The sequence below is a fragment of the Rissa tridactyla genome, chromosome 2 (genome assembly GCF_028500815.1).
Source record: "Rissa tridactyla isolate bRisTri1 chromosome 2, bRisTri1.patW.cur.20221130, whole genome shotgun sequence".
NCBI lineage: Eukaryota > Metazoa > Chordata > Aves > Charadriiformes > Laridae > Rissa > Rissa tridactyla.
In genome coordinates, this window is record NC_071467.1 from 119,556,754 (window position 1) to 119,575,052 (window position 18,299).

The window sequence follows — 18,299 nt, forward strand, 5'->3', positions numbered from 1 at the left end:
CTGCAGCAGCTAAACACAGAGAGGCTTAGATCAAGAAGTTATTTTGATTGGGAAGAGACTATTTTCCTCTTATTTAATGACAAGCACTGCAGACAGTCGTGGAATACCCAAATGTTTGGGAAGCTTTGAGAATATGCAGGTACCAATACATTTTTTTTATAAGAGTCATGTTTAACTTGCACACTGCAGACGTCATTTTTTTGTTTTCTTTTTTTGTAAACAAGAGTTTCAATACTGTCCTGAGGGCTAATTTGAATCTGTGATGGAACTTATATAACCACAAAATCACTCATGAAATCCTATAAAATCCCTAGAAAAACCACTGTTGTCTCTTAAATCCAAGTGGTTTATTGCTTGCATTTCATTCAATGACAACTTGTTTTTTATTTTTTAGGTGATTATCATCTTGTCTACTGGCCATAAATATATTAAAATTCCTCTTTGCTTTCCAAAGTAGAAGGGAAATAAAGCTGATGATTAACTGAATACAATGTTTTCACTCTGTCTGGCTTCCAAGGTGCAACGACACACAATAAATGCAAGCAAACACGATTTCGTTACCAACAATTTCAGGAGGATTTGCTGCTCGCGAATGGAGCCAGACTAGACAAAGAACTGAGGATTACAGTGGCAAGATGCTACAGATCCTTTCTGCATACTTAACTTCAAGGTACAGGCCACTCAAACTTCATTCCCTCCAAAATGACTTAGAAAGCCTCTGATTAGCTCCTGCTACAGAGGTAGTCCGGAGCGTGGATTTCCCTCCACCTGCTCCTCTGCAGTGAGGGCACCTTGTCTATTAACCTCCACCATGAACCAAGGTCAGAGCTAAGAAGCCAGAGGATAAATCGCTTATTTCATAGCTCATTACCTAGCCAGGCTTTTTATTTCTGTTTTCAGATAGATGCTGTGGTATTACACATCATTGTGTTAAGCCTGTCTGAACTTGGCGCAAAACCACAAACAAACAAATATTCTTAGCGTAGCAACAAGCAGCAAGAAACCTAAAGAACATCCAAATGCGTAGGGCATATTATCATTGGAGTATCTTATTGACATCTTCCATGTCTAGTGTGACTTCTTCACACTGGAAGATGTTCAGGCTTCCCTAAGAAGCAAAATAAAACTCAGAGGAAGGAAGCAGGGAAGGAAAGAAATACATACTGATGCCATTAGTAGTATGAAGATAGTTTTACATCTCCAATTTCACCCATTCAATGCTATGAATCCTGACCATCCGCGACAGGAGGTTTCACCTGGCGACTGCTTACGTACAGAGCAGAAACCTGTGCTCACATTTTAAGAGATACCTTTGAAATGTTATTTTCAGCTGTAAGATTCAAAACTGTCCAAAAAAGCTTGAACTTGATTTCTGTACTGGAGAACAGGCAGCCCGGAAAATTCCGATCAAGCAGTTATGGTCCTTGCCCAATAGCTGGATCGAGCCCCAGAGGGAACACAGTCGCAAGGAAAAGCTAGCTTTGTTTATACAACATGCAAGCCCTGATACTGCAGGTGTTAAAGGTGTTTTTCAATTACATGATACAGGTGCTGGGAAAGGAAAGGAATCCCTGTTTACAAGCTACAGTGTAAACATCTATGATGGACCTTTATACTTCATCACAAATTGCAAGTTTTAGCATCACCGTCCACCTTGCTGTAATGACGGCCGGTGGTACCTGTGGTGGTAAAACAGGCTGCAGCGTTGCTTGGCAACCCACCTCCTTAAACTCAAGGAGGGTCCAAAGTTCAAGAAAAACAACGAAAAAAAACCCCAACCCAGCATTTCTCTTCCTTGCGGTGCTCAGACCAGGCATCTGTAAGCAAAAGCAATGGAAGGGGCAGGCGGGTACTTACTCTCATCGACCTGCGGGTGCTGAACAACGACTTGGAAGAGCAAGCGGAGGATGCCCGGGTTCTGAGCATCCTGGTCGCAGCCCTGCAGGGACAGGTTGAAACTGCCAGGGATATTGGCAGGCTGGCTGTCGCTCAGCTTGAACACCTCCGGGTTGCTGAGGGAGCCGGGGATGTAGTACTCCACCCTCTCCTCTTTCCTTTCGCAGTTGGAGAGGCTGTAGTTGTGGAAAAACACGCTTGCTCTCATGCTGGAAGGAATCACAAACTGCCACGTCATGAGCTCGTCTTCTGGAAAGCCCAGCGGGTAGTTTGGGGACATCAAGGTGACTGAAGACTCTCCCTTCAAAACGGATTCAATAATGCATAACCCTAAAAAAAGGAGGAAAAAAACCACACATAACAAGTTGCAATTAAAGACAACACGCTGGCATATGTAGCACCCCAGCAGCAGAGTATTTTTATTTTGACAGTGACGCACCTCAGCGACAGGTTAGGTTATTACAAAACCCTCAGACTAAAACATATATTTGAGTTGAAGTTTTTGTCGTCAATCACAGAAGAGGCAAGGGATATATTAATGCTGTATTTTCAGTTTAGTGGGTTTACCTTTCACACACATGGACAGAGGGGCCTTTATTTTTTGAAAGGAAATATCCTAGTTCCTATTTCTGGTCCTGGCAAACATGCAACCTGACAACGGCTTCTGCTCCATTGGGTTTCAGGAAAAAAAAAAAAGATGCGAGCTTTTATACCAGCACAGAGCTCTCTGTCCAAAAAAATCCCAGAGCTAACAAAAGCATGCCAGCAGAGACAAATGCAAGCCACGGAGACTGTGTAAGACACTTCATGCTTGGATGACTCTTGGCAGCATGAAGTTGGGTACACAAGAGATTATGGTGCCACTCTAGGAATCCAGCGATGATTTGCTACTGCGAGGAGTGCCAGGAGTTACAAAAACTTGTGTTCTAGAACCTCAAACCTGGACCAGGTCCCTTCTATAATTGATGGCAACAACTGCAGAATTCAAGTAAAGAGCGAGAACATCTCCCTAGAAGGGTTTGTCGCGAGATCACAAAGTAACCCGCCGATTGCTATATAACATTCCAGGTATTTTAAGAAGATTATTGCCCAACGGCTTATGTTACTGTGCAGGTTGAAACAGATAGCTGTATTTAAGCAGCCTCACGTGCCTTCCAGGCACTGCTTCTCATTTTCCCACCTTCCTCTCCTGAAGGGAGGCATTGGCTTGAGACTCCAGCAAGCCAAGGAAGCTTTATTTAAAAATAAACAAACGCAACCACACACTGCAACCAGTAAATAACTCTCTTGGCTCATTCCAATTATGCTATCTAGTCTCACCTAGCTGAAAAAATAAAGAAAAATAGAGCAGGTATGTTTAAGTTTTAGGAAATCTAAAGCAATTGAAAATGAGTAATGTGCACCAAAGGCAGTTTAACAACAATTTTTGTAATTAATAGGTTAACCAATCAAACTAAGATATTTTGACGCTAGAAGAGCAACAGCTACCAAACTAAAAACCACACAATAGCAGCTTTGAGAAAAGATGAAGTGGGAGGGAATTAGGGGTAGCAGCACCGAAACTAGAAGGTTACCTGAGAAGAAAGGTTTAAAGAATTCTGCTGCTATCTGCATGAGGCAGCTACAGGTGAGGAAACACTACTCCGTACTTACGTTTTATGGAAGCCCTGTTAGCTATGTTGAAGCCCGAGGTGGTGAGCGGCGAGTTCCATGGGAGATGCAGAGACATGATGACTCCTCCCAGCAGCTTGACACGAGACACTGAGCCGTTCCTGCAGAAGGTGCCAATGTTGACCGTGGCCTTATCGATGCAGCTGTTGATATTGTAGCTAACAAAATCTGGGCATGTCTCTCCCGGTTCAATCTGTCTTAGCCACGGGGTAGAAAATTTCAGTTCAAGTCCAGCCTTTGTACTTGCCTTCACATCCCAGATGAAAGTCCTGTTAAGGCGAGGTAGCCCCAGTGGGTAAAGATGAACATCTCCGAAGGGACACGGACCTGACACACAGTCTAAATGCAGAGAGAGAACAGCCATGATAACACTCTGGAAAGCATTCAAGTAAATGAGGAATTTGATACTTTGATTGCTATTTTCACATTTTTTAGGTTGCACTTCTCTTCTACGTGCATTAAAAGACACTCCTATAATACGGTCACATGCTCTCTCTAAACAGGGTTGCTAGCCCATAGAGCAGACAGGATAAACCTGCTTTAGTCAAGCTGACTAACAGAAGGGATTAATTGTAGTATTCCTCCTGCCTTGTTTGCTGAAGAGTTTAGAAGGTATTTAGTGAGTAGGGTAGAAAGCTGAATGGGCAAAAGGGAGAAATGCAGCATCAGGACAGATGGAAATCATGGATTTAGAGAACTGATTTTTATCCCATCTCGCTCAGAGAATTCCTGGCACATCATTCATATATGAAATTTTCCACTGCTTGCCATAAACTGTACCTTCTTTTCCTTGGTGCCCTGATGAAAAACCTGGCCCCCAAATTTTGGGGACGTGATGAATAACAACAACTGCCACTGCACGATTCTGGGGAGAACCTAGAAAACTTTTCTTCAAAAAATCCAGAATATTGGTATTTCAAGCTGCACACTAAAAATAAGCATACTTTAATCCATGTCTAGGCTTCAACTTAAAAGAAGAAATAGCACAACTGCATCTTACAAATATATCATGAAATATTGTGAACGTGACTATTTGCATGAACCATATGAATAGAACTCCAAAACATGAAGAGAACTATCCTTCAACACCACCCCAAAAACAACAATGATGCTACCAAAGACTGAATACTCAACTAAGTTTGGGATCTCATTGAGAAGTAGCACGTGTTCATGCCATTAGAGTACACTAGCATGCATACACCAGGGATAACATTCAAAACAAATGAAGGTTTAGTTCCAACACTTCCAAATTTTCAGTTTGTTGATTGCAATAATGTTCATTAAAAATAAGGAAACATGCGCACGTCTTCAATGTTTCACATTCAAAATCAAGCTGCTCAATGAGTAATGTGGGTAATGTATCATTATCAGTGCCCACAGGCTTTGACAGAAAAAAAAAAATAAATTCTTTGATGGGTTTATAAACCGTGGGAGAAGGGAATGCGGCAAGGAATTGATGCAACAAACTATCATTCAACTGTGTCTGAAACAGCCAAGTTAACGCTCATTCTGCCAGCCATAATACAGACTTCTTTAACTTGAGTAGTTTCAGTAATTCAAAGTTATTTATCGGTGTTCAAAGATTTCTTCTTACCCAAGATTACAGAGGATACCTTAATACAGTAAGAGGGAAAAAAAAAAAAAAGGCATGTAGTTTTACTGGAGGAAAATTACCATTGGAGGAAAAATTAAAAACCTGTATCTTACCAATATTTTTCTGAATTTCCATGATGAAATACTTCTCTGGAGTACTACAAGTGAAGGTAAAAGTCACGTTATCCCCAGGCTTTATCTTGAGTTCAGACCTGAAGAAATTTTTAACATGAATTTGACAGCCCACCAAAACACCAGGTCGCAGTTTAATCATAACCGTGACATTGTCCACCGTACGAAGAGCGATCGTAAAGGAAGCTAAGAAAGAAAAAAAAAAAATAATGTAGTGTTTTTTCACTAGCATGTATGAGTATCACCAGCCTCTCCACACATCCCCATAGATGCCACATTGTCAGAAGGAATACTTGCATCCATGTTCTCAAAACATATTGTTGGACCTACAGAAAATGCCTCAGCTCTTCCAACCCAGCACAGACGATACAAAAATACGCTTGCTGCATGCGCCCAGAGAGAGGTACACATGCAATTTGTGCAGGACCAGTTCTGCTCCAGGTAACCTTCACGAGAGTTATTTATTTCACGTTTTAAAAGTAGCTCAGCTATTCCTTCCAAATTTCTGTTGTCCAGGCTTTGCTTTTTGCCCTGTTATGCCCGACATAGAGCCGTCTTCGTTTCTGAAGGCACCCATGAAGTCATGACTCGATTGAGGAAGTTTATTCAGCAGTCAAACAACAAAGCAACTCCCAGCTTCCATTGCACCTGATGGTAACCGGTGAACCTCTGGGTATGCCCCAGCAGTTACTGCAGACCAGACTAGGTACTCTGGCGATACCAAAAGCACATACCAACAAGACGTTTATACTTGTGGTTATGGCCCTCTCCCACCCTCCCCACCTTTTGCAACTCATTCCCTGAAGGCACAGGACATCCATGCAATGCTCCTCAGCAGCACAGAAGGCACCTGTGGCCTGGGACAGACTGCATGTTCTTGGATGCCTCCTCCCTATCCCCGACATGACCATCATAGACTTATGGCTTTTGGGGAATACATAAAAGCCTCAGCTGTCTTCACATATTTCAACCCATCCTCAAGCAATACGGCATGCAGGAGCAGCTCTCACAGGAAATACAGGAGCCACGGAGTAAACTGGTTGTTGAAATCTTCTCTTATTGAATGGGTAGTGGTTTATCAAATGGACCAAACCTGACTGTCTTCTAAAACCATACACGCAACATGAAACACCAAGGAGCACTCACTGGACATTCAAGATGACTAGAAAAGTTATTGGCATCAGCGTGGTTCTCAGCAAATACTGAGCCCAGCCCTTATTGAAGCAAGCAAAGTTTGCATGGAAGTCAGCCATACCCCATTCCCAGGTGGGATCTGAGGACAAGTCAGTTCATAAGTTTACTGACATTTGTTTTCACTACTCTCCCTTCCTTATTTCAGTGTATGGAAGATACAATCACAGTATCTACAGCACTTGTGCTTTTAGTGTTTATAGAAAAAAAAAATATTTATGTTTTTAAAAAAGTAAGATATCTAGAAATAAGGGTACCCTAAGTTCTGTTCTAAATGTCTGTTCCTTGAGCGGGACATCATGCAGGGCTGCACAACCAAGCTCTGCCCATATGCCAGCTTGGGAATCCTCTTGCTCATTAACCCCAATAAAGAGAGATTTACCCGAGCAAACCCAGCAGCGCAGCACCCCAGGAGAGCCTCTGCAGCCACTGGCAGGCAGCACGCCAGGAAGGCACGGGAGAACAGCTGGCTCAGAAATGCACATCTGCAGGGTGCCCCAGGCTCTACCCGACCACTCACCATCCCTTGAGCACCTAAACATCCAGCCTGGTCCATGCCAGCTGCAATCGTCATGGTGGTGGCAAGGACACTGGCCAAAGCCCAGAGACCTGGGGACTCACCTGGCGAAGATTGCGGGGAGTGGGGCTGACTAAGCCACGGGAACCCTTGGTCAGCAGAGCCTTCTCGTGGCAGATGAGCACACCAGAGACCCTCAACCAACCTGAAACCACCCAACTCAAAACCAATCACCCTCCACCCAACTCAAAACTTCAGCCGTCACGGCTGCAGGGAGAAGTGTACCAGTATCAGCGATTCAAGCTCCCACAAAGCCCACCCATCCTATTTTTAAACACCCCTTTTAAAAATCTCCCTGATTTCTACAGCAATCTCATGGTTTTGCAGGGCCTGACTTTTCATTGCAATGTTTTGTGAAACCCCCAGGGATCGAGCAGTCGGCATGGACTATGGTCCCTCCCTGCCACCAGGAACGTTGCAGTTCCAGGTTTGCAAACACCAGACATCAAAAGTCTCACTGCTAGGGGGAGCAGGGCAGAAGAGAGTGCTCAGAGATATCCCATCAAGCTTTTATTTCAGTTTTGTTGGTCTTGAGCCTTCTTCCGGCCTTTCCGGCTTTTCTGTACAATCTTGGAGCCAAAAGACTTAACAAGCCCGTGAAACTGCCTTACCTATTTGCCTCCAGGATCAAAGGCTTAAAATGAAAAGCTCAAAAACCATAAGGCTTGCCAAATTTCTGCACATATTTGTAACGATGAGTTTGCCGATCCTCCATACCATTAGTAAGAACCTGGTCACTTAGTAACTTTCCTACAGCTTTTAAGTGATGAGACAGCCCTCCACCTGAGCATCTACACTGACTTTGTTCACCGCTTCCAGTGGCTGCCACTACTTGACATCGTGTTTTCTGCCTTAGAAATGCTCTTGCAGAGGCTTTCAGTCTGGGGTTTCCAGAGGGGGAAAAGAGAAAGAGAGGAGGGGAAAAAAAAGAGGGGAAGGGAAAAAAAAGAGGGGAAAAAGAGAGACCGAGCCGCGGGCAAAAAGAGAGACCGAGCCGCGGGCAAAAAGAGAGACCGAGCCGCGGGCAAAAAGAGAGACCGAGCCGCGGGCAAAAAGAGAACCATGCAATGACCTTCCAAGCACACATATGACAATTGCAGGGGCAACGTCCACGGGGTGGGGAAGTGAAAAGAGTAAAGCAAACGCAGCAACCAGAGCTGCTCCTCCTCGTGCTTCAGGAGGAAGGTGTTTTCAGAAGAGAAAGTGAAACAACTACTTCTACTTCCAGCCTAGCCCAGAGTTTTGTTTTCCAGATCCCTGTAGGCTTTCTAGGTTCTTTGGGGTTTTTTATTTATCAAGCTTAGTGCACAAAATATCCTTGGTCATCTTTTTTTCTGATGTTTACATCATCCAGATATGAAGTGTTAACAGCATAATACCAATAATTAATAACTACAGACAAAAGAGACTTCTTGCTTGCGTAAAGTGATTGTCAAACTTGTCTACGTTTTATTAGTACGACTGAGAAGTCTGTTTCTCCCTTTCTGGTCAGTTATCACTGTTCCTTTTCCCATCCCTGGGACAGCCCAACCACTCGGCCAACCTGGCAGGATGGAGAAACACACCAGGGTCACTGACAGCCAGCGCTTCTGTGCCAAATGCTTGGGCACGGCTCTAAGACCATTTTTAGTCACGAGGATTAAGTTTAAGGGTAACCTTAAGCACATGACTAGCTTCAAAACAAAACAAATACACACCCTGAGCTGAAACCAAGGAAGAGAAATTTTCAACGTTTTGAATGGCGTTGGGAAATAAGCAAAGCCTTCCTACAAGGGTCAAAAATAAGGTAACATCTTCCCCAGCCCTTGAAAGACCTGGCTTCTGCTCCCTGGGTTTTTTGCCCACTATACCCTTTTTCCAGACTTCATGACCATGTAGTTATTTATTTGATCTCCCCCCAAGAAGATCAAATCCTTGCCAGCTCAGTAACACTTTCCAGCACGGACGTGCCTCAGCTTTCCAAAACTGGACCTGCCCAAAAATGACAGAAGTGCTGCAATATATCGGCATCCCAATAGGCAACAAGGACGCAGAACCATGCCCAGTTAGGCTCAGCAAAGCTGTCTGCTAGAAGCCCACACGAGGACAGACACCAAGCTAGATTATCGCATAAACAAACAGCTTGCTAAGATGAAGCTCCACAGATAATCACTTTGGCCAAGAAATAAGAGCGCCATGCTGTAATGTCAACAACAGCCAGCCGTTCGGGATGTGCTAAGCTACATTAGACTATCAAATCTCATTTTCTTAGGAAAAATGGAAGAAGAGACTCATGCAGAAAGTATATCCAGTGATCCCAAAGTCACTAAATATAAATTAATAAAGGCTAACCCCCCCAAACTATAGCCACACACAGAGAGCACAATAGAGAGACCACTTAAAATCACCTTCATTTTGCAGAGCTTTTACAAGTAAGAGTGAGTCTCTTCATGACTCATACTGATCTGTCATTGTCTATGATTCCCACTGCATGCCTTTTTATTAGGATTACCAGTAACCGTACACATTTCTTATAAAGAAGGAATTTCCATGCCTCATTAATGCTGCACAGGGATGACACACAGGATATCCAAACCAACAAGAGGAAGTATCACCAACCTGGATCCGCTCTCCGTCTACACAACAATGAAATCGCTGGGCTGGAAGATGTCGGAGGTGAAGCCTCCAGTCCTGATGGCTGACGCAGACATCTGATCTCACCCTATTTTTATTTTATTTCCTCTAAGCGATTAGTTTTGCAGCCTCCCTTGGCTATTTCTTCAACCACCCTGATCTTAATCTTAATCTTCCCTGCCATAACTGGATTTTGCTGCTGCTCATCCTCATTTAAGGCTATGCCTTCATGACAGTTGTCTCATCCTTTCTTCGCTAAGTAATGCTCCTCTCTGCACGAATGCACCTCCGCTAGCTTTTTCTCACCAGTAAGATTTTTCCAAACCTTTCATCAATTTTATTACTCAGAGCTCTCCAGCTTGAGTTAGAAACAAAGCGCATGGTGTAAAACAAGTCGGATTACTCTACAGAGTTTAGTTTAAATTTATCTACTGTAGTTGCACCTGACACTAAACCCCGAGTATTTTTTCGTATGTGTATATAAATGCCAAAAGGACATTTTTCCTGTACAAGAGGGGGTGCAATGCAGAAGGCAGCTGGAGGGTAGTAGAGCAAGAGCCACTTACAGAGAGCGTATGTATGTACGTACATGGAAAGAACTTGGCAGGACAGCAATTTTTATGGCTATGTACAATGCCTTGCTAAACAAAGCAGGAGTGAGAACAGAGTCCAACTAGTTTTGGCTAGAGGGATGCATTTTATTGCAGCAATTCATCCATAAGGATCTATGGATTGTTTGATCTATGACTTCATTGGATGGATTAAAACAGCCAAACAAAACCCAGACAGACCAAGAAACCAAAGCCCACAAGAGCCACCAACAAAAAGATCCCAGATATTAGCATATCCCAAAATAACTGTTGGTTTGCTCATTCTGGTTAAGTCGTGGGCTTGTTCCACTTCAGCCATTTTTAATAAAAAACAGTTGGATGGGGCTGACTCAGACACCATTCATGAGCTGGCGGCAGCTGGAGGAGACGGGCTGCTGCAGAAGACGAGTAGCGGCAACGCTCGCTCCGGATATGAAGTACCAGGATCCAAATTCCTGTTCTGCCCGAGGGGGATGTCAACCCACACAACGAACACACCCCTCCGGAGAACAGGCTCATCCATCGCAGCGCTTCGTGCCACCACCTGGAGACAGGGATAGCACAGTGCTGTTTGCCTGTACGGCTCGATAAGCTCTCCTGGAAAGCTCACCACCTCTTCTAAGCCCTTGCAGAGCAGCTGGCCCACAGGTGTGCCCATGGCCTGCTGAGGCTGTTCCACTACACATAATCTACTGCAAAGGTCATGGCAAGATGGTGAGAAGCAAGGGGTATGACTCATTAATGGAGTGACCTGGCCATAAGCTGAATGATTTCAGTTTCAAGCCGTAAGAACTCCCATCACCAATCTAATGGACAGCCCTGGTGCAGGACAGAGCAGCATTGGTAAAACGCATTCAGAACAATCCATCCAGAACACCTTTCGCCTAGTGAAGGGACCTCCTGCATGATGGGGATTGTTCACTCCAGCTTCCGCATTCCGACTGAATGCCCCAATGGCTCAGCTAAGAGATGCCTCATCATCCATTTCCCCATTACCTCCAACACAATTTGTCTCAATTTTGCCAACAACAGATCAAAGAATATTTAAAAGAGTAAATATCTCCCTGCTTTGCCAACTCAAATGTTTTGGACCTGCTTTATTGAATCTTCCTTTGTCAGTTTGAGTCCAACTCTCCAGTTTAACTACAGCACCCGATTGCCCACGCATCATCCACTCCTCCAGTTCCACCTCCAATGCCCATCCAGGTAATTGCCTTCACAATCAAGCCCTTAGCAAAGTTAGTCAGGGAACCATACAGCATTTATACTCTTCTCACCTACTAAACGGTGCTGTGAGCAGCAAATGGAGATCACAAGCACAGTCACAAATTACAGCCAACCCTACTTGCTGCAAGCTGCTGAAATCCTGTTGGACTTTATCATAAGCAAACAGGTTTTCTGTTTACATGTAAAATGTAAAGTAACTACTCTCTACATCGCTCAACAATCTCCTTATGTTTGGAACTGACTTCCAATACCACGCTTTCTTGGGATATGAGGTCCATATTTTGTGAAAGGATTTCTTTCAGGGAATCACCCAGAAAATTAAAGCTTAAAATCTGCAAAGCTTGTAAACACTTACAGATAGATGCTGCCTACGACTATTACGTGAGTGTAACCATCCACATCTCAGGAGAGGGCGCCTGGTGGAGAATATCCATTCCTCAGCCACCACAGCACAGCCCCCTAATCTTCACTGACTGTTTAAACTGATAGCCAGGATGAGGATGCGAAGCAGGCGAGAGGTCACACATCGGGATGATCTCCTCATCGGGGAAGAAAGGCGGACGCTTCTGCCATGGTGATGTTACAAGCCAGCACAGTTCACCAGAGCAGGTCTGTCAGTACCCAAGGCCAGCAGGGGTTGTTAATTCAGAAGTTGTTAATTCATTAAGTGAATTTGTAATGCCTCACAGGAATAAAGTACCCTCAGTTTAAAAATGCCTTTTTAACAAAATAACAAATTTCAGTACTTCTACCCCTTTCTCTTGAACCTTTTTAGAAGGATAATTAAGACACTCATAACTTGCGTAAAAGACTTCAGAAGTGGCAAAAAAAAAAAAGACACTTTGGGACTTGGCAAGCTTAGCTGTAATTAAGGAAGGGAGAATGTTGACTCTGGGCTGCCTTTCCTTAATTATTATTTTACAGATATGAAGTTTTGTTGCTTCTGTAGAAGCGAGACGCAGAGGTCAGTGAGTGCTGTCTGCAAGCTGACTGCCAACTCGCGTACAACGTACAAAACCCAAGATACATGGGTCCGCGCAACTTGTCCAGAAAATGTCACACTGGCACGAGGAACACGAAGACACCACGCAAGTCACTGCAGGAGCCTCCCTTGATCAAAGGGGTGTTTGCTTTCACAGTTTATCCCTACCTTGATGTAAGCCAGCGAGCGGACAGCATCTTGGAGCATGTCTGAGCAGCTCTTCCGTCTTGGCTGTGGTTAGCGAAGGTGGAAGAGCGCGTTTCACAATCTGTGGTCCCTCCCATGCCAAACATCCTGTCAGCAGCTCTTTGTCTCTCACTTCTGAGGAACTTCAGATCATCCCTTTTCACCCTTCGCAGTTTGCTGTCTCCATACGCTAATTTCTCAGCTCCACCCACAGTGCCAGAAGAGCCAGGGCCAACTCCGAAATGCTGGTGTGATTGTACCTCTCAAAATAACCATTTGGTCTGGCAGCAAGTAACCATGCTCACTTTGTTACCCAAGAAATCAAGAGGCACAGCTCGAAGCAGTCTGTCCCTTGTCACCCCTGAGGATGGTTTTTAGCAGGTGTCAAATGGAACAGGCACAGGTGAGACTTCCCCCCCCATTATGATAAGTAAAAACAGATAGTCCGTTTTCCCACAGCACTGTCGGCCTAGGAACCCAGAAGCAGATGAGAGCTTAATAACATACATGAAATGCACTTCTGTCAGACCTTATGGCACAATTCTTCGGCTGGCTCTTCCTGCAGGTCTTCCAGGAGATCCCATCAATACTATCTACACTGATCAGGTTCAGCTACAGGCAGCAAATCCTCGCCTTTGTCACCAGCTAATACAGAAACAGAAGATTTTGCTCTGACATAACAGCCAGCAGGCAACATTTTACTAGACGCAGCACAACCCACATCCTTTCCCTCACGCCCTGGTGGTGCAAGCAGACGTTGAACAAGAGGAATCTGCATGGTCACACCTCTGTGAGATTACAGAAGTTTTCAAGCTGAGGGATGGCGCCCAGGCTCCAGCTGAATCCTACTAAGAGACCACCAGAAGTCACCAAGTGCTCTACAGGAATTCGTTAATGGTTTGGCTCCAACAAACCAACCAATACTGCAGTGGGTGTGTTGTCCGCTCCAGAGCTGAGGTTTGAGAGGGATATCTGAAAAGCCTCAGCGAGACGGCTAATATCCCAGAAACTGCTGGAAGTGATCTGCTAAGGTAACATCTTTAGTCTTTCCTCCAGTCAGACAAAGGTTAATTATAAATATTATTAAAGATGTATAATTGTAAAAGATTTTAACAGAAGCTTAAGAAAAGCAAGGGGAGAGGATATGGGATCATCCGAAGAGAGACCAGTTAAGATGAAAACTGGCATCCAAGACCCATTTTTCCCCTCACACCTTCAGTCTAACACAGGCTTTGCTGCAGCTGAGCCTTTCTAGGAGCTCATGCGTGGAGACCATGGCCAGAAAGCATACAAAGGGAGAGCTCAAAGGAGCACCCAGAAGACAACGGGAGGACCCTGCTGCAGGAGTAGAAAGAAAATCGCCGGTCAGTTCAGCTGAACAGCTCATGACAGCGGTGAGCAACACCCAGCTTTCCACCGCACAGCCCCAGCAATAACCCAGCACCACCAGCGTCCCCGCAACACGAAGGGGTACACCCCCCCACAAGTTCACTGCTCTTGGGTTGCATTCATCTATCACTGGCCAGGACATGAAGAAGGCCATGTTTAGCCATCAACAATTACAAAAAGCTAACGAAAGTCTAATCAATACAGAGAAATTGGTGAAGAAGAAAAAGAGTTACTCACCTATGATCTATGCTCATTTGCAAACACGTCATACCCCTGTCACCCATAGCTGTAGCAGCCAACACGGGTAAAGCCAAAAGCATCTTGACTTGCTCTCAGCAAAGGATGGGTCCTCATTGTATTTCTAATATGAACTATTTCTGGAATGAACTAAGTGCAAAGTTGTTCAACTTCTACCTAAGACTGAGGGTTTGGCAGGTGTGGATTCCAAAGCTCTTTATTTAACATATATACATGTATAAATATCAATTAAACTGCGTGATAAGGGCTATACCAATAATCTGAGCCCTAGCAATATTTATTTGTGAAAATGTTTCAAGAAGTCAAAACTTTTTTTTTTTCCCCAGTAGCTTTCCTCCTACCCTCTTTTTTATCCAATATTATTTCTAGATAAGATTAAGTCATTTAAGTAATTAACAAGCCTGAACACAACTGACCCAAAGGATACCTGATATCAGGTGGGGGAAAGGTTCTTCCCTTACCTCATAAAGCAAGCTCCGATTTCTGTCTAGAAAATCCTGTCACGAAGTAGGAAGACAATGCACACAAGTCAGAATCAAAATGAGAGGAGGGGAATCTTCTAGCTAAAGAAAAATTTCCTCCATGCCAGAAGTCCCACGGTGGTACTCCGGAATGAGCTCCAGCAGCCTCCAACCCTTCCACCTCCTGTTTCTCCCCTGGCCAGTCCTTTGAGCCCATGCCTTGAGCCAATGCCAAAAAATAATCCTTTTCAGCCTGCTCCCCCCTTAATTATTTTTTGGGTGATACGCCACCGCAGCTCATCAAATGACAACCCCAGGCACAAAAGACTCACCACCCACCTAAGCAGCCAGCCTCAGGAGCTGGCCCACCACATCTTGTTTCTTCTCTCCTGGGCCACTTCTTCGCCACGTGGATGCTATTTATTGGTGTTTTCAGGTTTGTGTACGAGTAACCCCATGACCAAGAGTATGGCTGTTGGAGAAACTTCATCCACACGTGACTCCAGAGACCATGACCTAAGTGAGGATCTCTGGTGGGGGCACTCAAATTGGTGGTCGTTTGTCCTGCTATGAACAACAAGTTCAATTCAATGTATTAATCCTCAAATATTTTCATGTTCCCCCTGCTTCACATTCCCAATTGGGCCATCACATTATTTCTGCATCCTTTCAGATTTAAAAAAGACAAACAAATCAAAACCATGCACAGACAAGGCTCGCCTGTTAAAAACAAACATCCCAAACACCCAAAAATTTGGAATTGAGAAAAAAAAATTAAGTGTATTTGCTGGTGGAAAATTTAAGGTAGTAGCACCAGAACTGAGACATGCCAGAAACAATTTACTATACACACATTTCTTTCTAGAGAGTAAAAACTAAGTGCTCCAGACTGATAATGGTATGAGACAAGCTTAAAAAAAAAAAAAAAAAAAAAAAAGTACAACCAAATACACATTAGTTGTGCTCTTAAAAGGAGAGGTCTTGATCAAGTGAGCAAATGGTGATTCAGAACGGAAATAATGCAGCTTTCACCGACTTTCAGAGGAGCACAAACAGGCCGGTTATTTATATTCTGTCAGAACAACAGAAAGACCCTGCTAACAGCTTGGGGTTTTTTTATTTTATTAAAAGCAGCAGCTTTACGTGTTAAGACTGATGTGTGACTCAAATCAGTCGGTTGCCAAGAAAAAGTTAACTGGAGGGTAGAGCAAGAAACAGCGCGGCATTATCTCCAAATTCACTCATTATAACAATGACATTTTAAAGACAAACCCCAAATGCATATGCAGATTTTATCACCGAAGGGTACTTTAAAGGCAAAATATTTGTTTATGTTTCATAGACGTCATAAAAGTCTGATTAACTTCACTATTAATGTGCCAAAGTAACACGTTTATAGTTGGAAAACACATTTTCAGTTGGAAAACACATTTTCAAAGGCCACATACGCAATACTTCATTCACGTTCCCACATCTATGCACAACTATTGCACCAAATACTTCTTTCTGTAGTTTTCCACCTACAAGTTGACCAACGTTTCATTTGACAATTTACGTTATGCATAAAGTTCCATCGGAAGTACCACCACAAGCTCCTCTGAAGACAACGTGACCAGCCATGCTTGATCTACATGTTCCTACAGGAAAGCAAAGACAACACTATAATACTGTACCTGCTGGGAAAGGGTGGAGGGAGAAGGTGAGAGAAGAAAGGACTTCACCAAGGATGACAAAAGACAGCTTTAAAAAATAGGCGCACCAAGATTTGTAGTCATCCCACCACACCGTCGCCAGTCCCCGACAAGAGGCACGTGTGCCTCATGGCCACCTCATGAGTGGTTCTGCACAACCAGCCTAAACCCAGCCTCGTTGAAAGGGAGGTTGCTCCAACTTGCAGACAAAATGTAGCAATAGCAGAGCCAGTACCAACATCAGCTCCAGGGCAAAGGGAACCCCTTAAAATTTACAAACTCCATAGGAGTGGTGTGGGGGGGGAATCTTAACTTGAACTATCTTGCATTTTCAGGACAAACCTTTGCTTGGGGAAACGTTCCAACTACAGTTTTGGTTGCACAATAACAAAAGCAACTCCCACTGGCATTAAGGTCCCATCAGGCACACGACAGCTGCCAAGAAATCTGGGAAGGCACCGTTCCCCTCCCCGTTCCTGCTCACACCATCGCAACCTTCAGCCTGCCAACCCATGCCACTAATGCAGCTGAGATTGAGTCTACAAAGAGGAAGAAGGCACCAAGTTAGAGAGTTTGACAGGACGACAGAGGACCTGGCACACAGGAGCGGTGATGCTTGTGCAGGAGAAGGACAAGCGGGCAGAAGCATGCGGCTGGAAAGGAAGGGACCAAAGGAGGCAGGAAGAGGGACCACCAACAGCAGCAGCAGACCCTTGGCTGGGTCTACCAGCAGTGTTTTGTGCCACTTCACTGTTACTAACTTTGCTTTACAGAGCAACTTCACGGTTTGCCTGAGGGCAAGGTCACTGGCTGGTGAGAATGTTTTCCCCGGTTCCTGTAGACAAAGTTAACAAAGCCCCAGACCCCACGGATACCTTGTTTGTAGAGAAGGCTTGCACAATAAGGACAGACTACACGTTCTTCGTCGGACTTGCCATCTTCCTTCCATTTCCTGCACCTTCGCATCTGAGTTGGTTTTGCCACCTTCCGGACCAGAGCGATTGCAACCGCGTGCAAAGCAGCCTTGTGCGGCTCTGCAGGGACACAGCCTGCACCCACTGCCACCACACAGCCGGTATCCTGCTCACTAACACACCCAACCAAACTAACTGAGAGGGCTCAACCTTGCGTAAAGCAGGTATAAACTTTTTTTTTTTTTTTTTAAATGCCAACGCAAACGTGCAATTCATTTGGATGTTTTAAACACGAGAGAGGGGAAGAAGCTGGAGCAGATGATGACAATAAGCAAAAGTCAAAGACATTGGCTTAAAAGAGACTTTTTACAAGGGCATGGAGTGATAGGACGAGGGGTAATGGCTTCAAATTAGAAAAGTTTGGTCTAGTGGGAGGCGTCCCTGCCGGTGGCGGCGGGAGGGTTGGAACTAGATGATCTTTAAGGCCCCTTCCAACCTAAACGATGCTATGATTCTAGAAAGAGCTGTACTGTGCCTCGAAAGCAAGCCAATGAAGTTTAATGTGGAGACATCAAGAAAATTTGGTGGTGGGAATAAAAGGAACAAAGGATTTTGATAAGAGTTTGACCAGAGGGTGAAGAATCATGTGTGAATGTGTGATTAATAGGCTGCTACGTGTCCCAGTGAAGGTCTAGCTGAAGGTCTAGCAGTATGTATGAGAAAGGATGCAAATGAGCATTTTTTTCATTTGCTGCTTTGACAATACAAGTTCGTTAAAAAGCCTAGCTCCTCTCCTAGTACCGACCCATCTGGTTTAAAAGTTTGTTTTCTTAGAAAACAACACACAATTAACCACAGTATTCTTTTTCCTTTGAAGAGGCTTAAAAAGACAAATAGCTGTCATTCACTTGACTCAGAGGCAATACAT

At 44.3% G+C, this 18,299-nt stretch overlaps 1 protein-coding gene across 2 annotated transcripts in view; it reads right to left on the reverse strand.

Annotated features, from left to right (window-relative positions):
- Nucleotides 1-18,299, reverse strand: part of CDCP1 (CUB domain containing protein 1) — a 28,851-nt gene that overhangs the window by 8,994 nt on the left and 1,558 nt on the right. For both annotated transcript variants that reach the window (XR_008464960.1, XM_054192227.1), the window contains exons 2-4: nt 5,275-5,478; nt 3,550-3,906; nt 1,858-2,226 (exon numbers count right to left, since the gene is read on the reverse strand). Coding sequence is in view for 1 of the 2 variants with exons in the window: in XM_054192227.1 (XP_054048202.1) it covers nt 1,858-2,226; nt 3,550-3,906; nt 5,275-5,478 (930 nt within the window). In the remaining variant the exon portion in view is untranslated. The remainder of the gene's footprint in view (nt 1-1,857; nt 2,227-3,549; nt 3,907-5,274; nt 5,479-18,299) is intronic.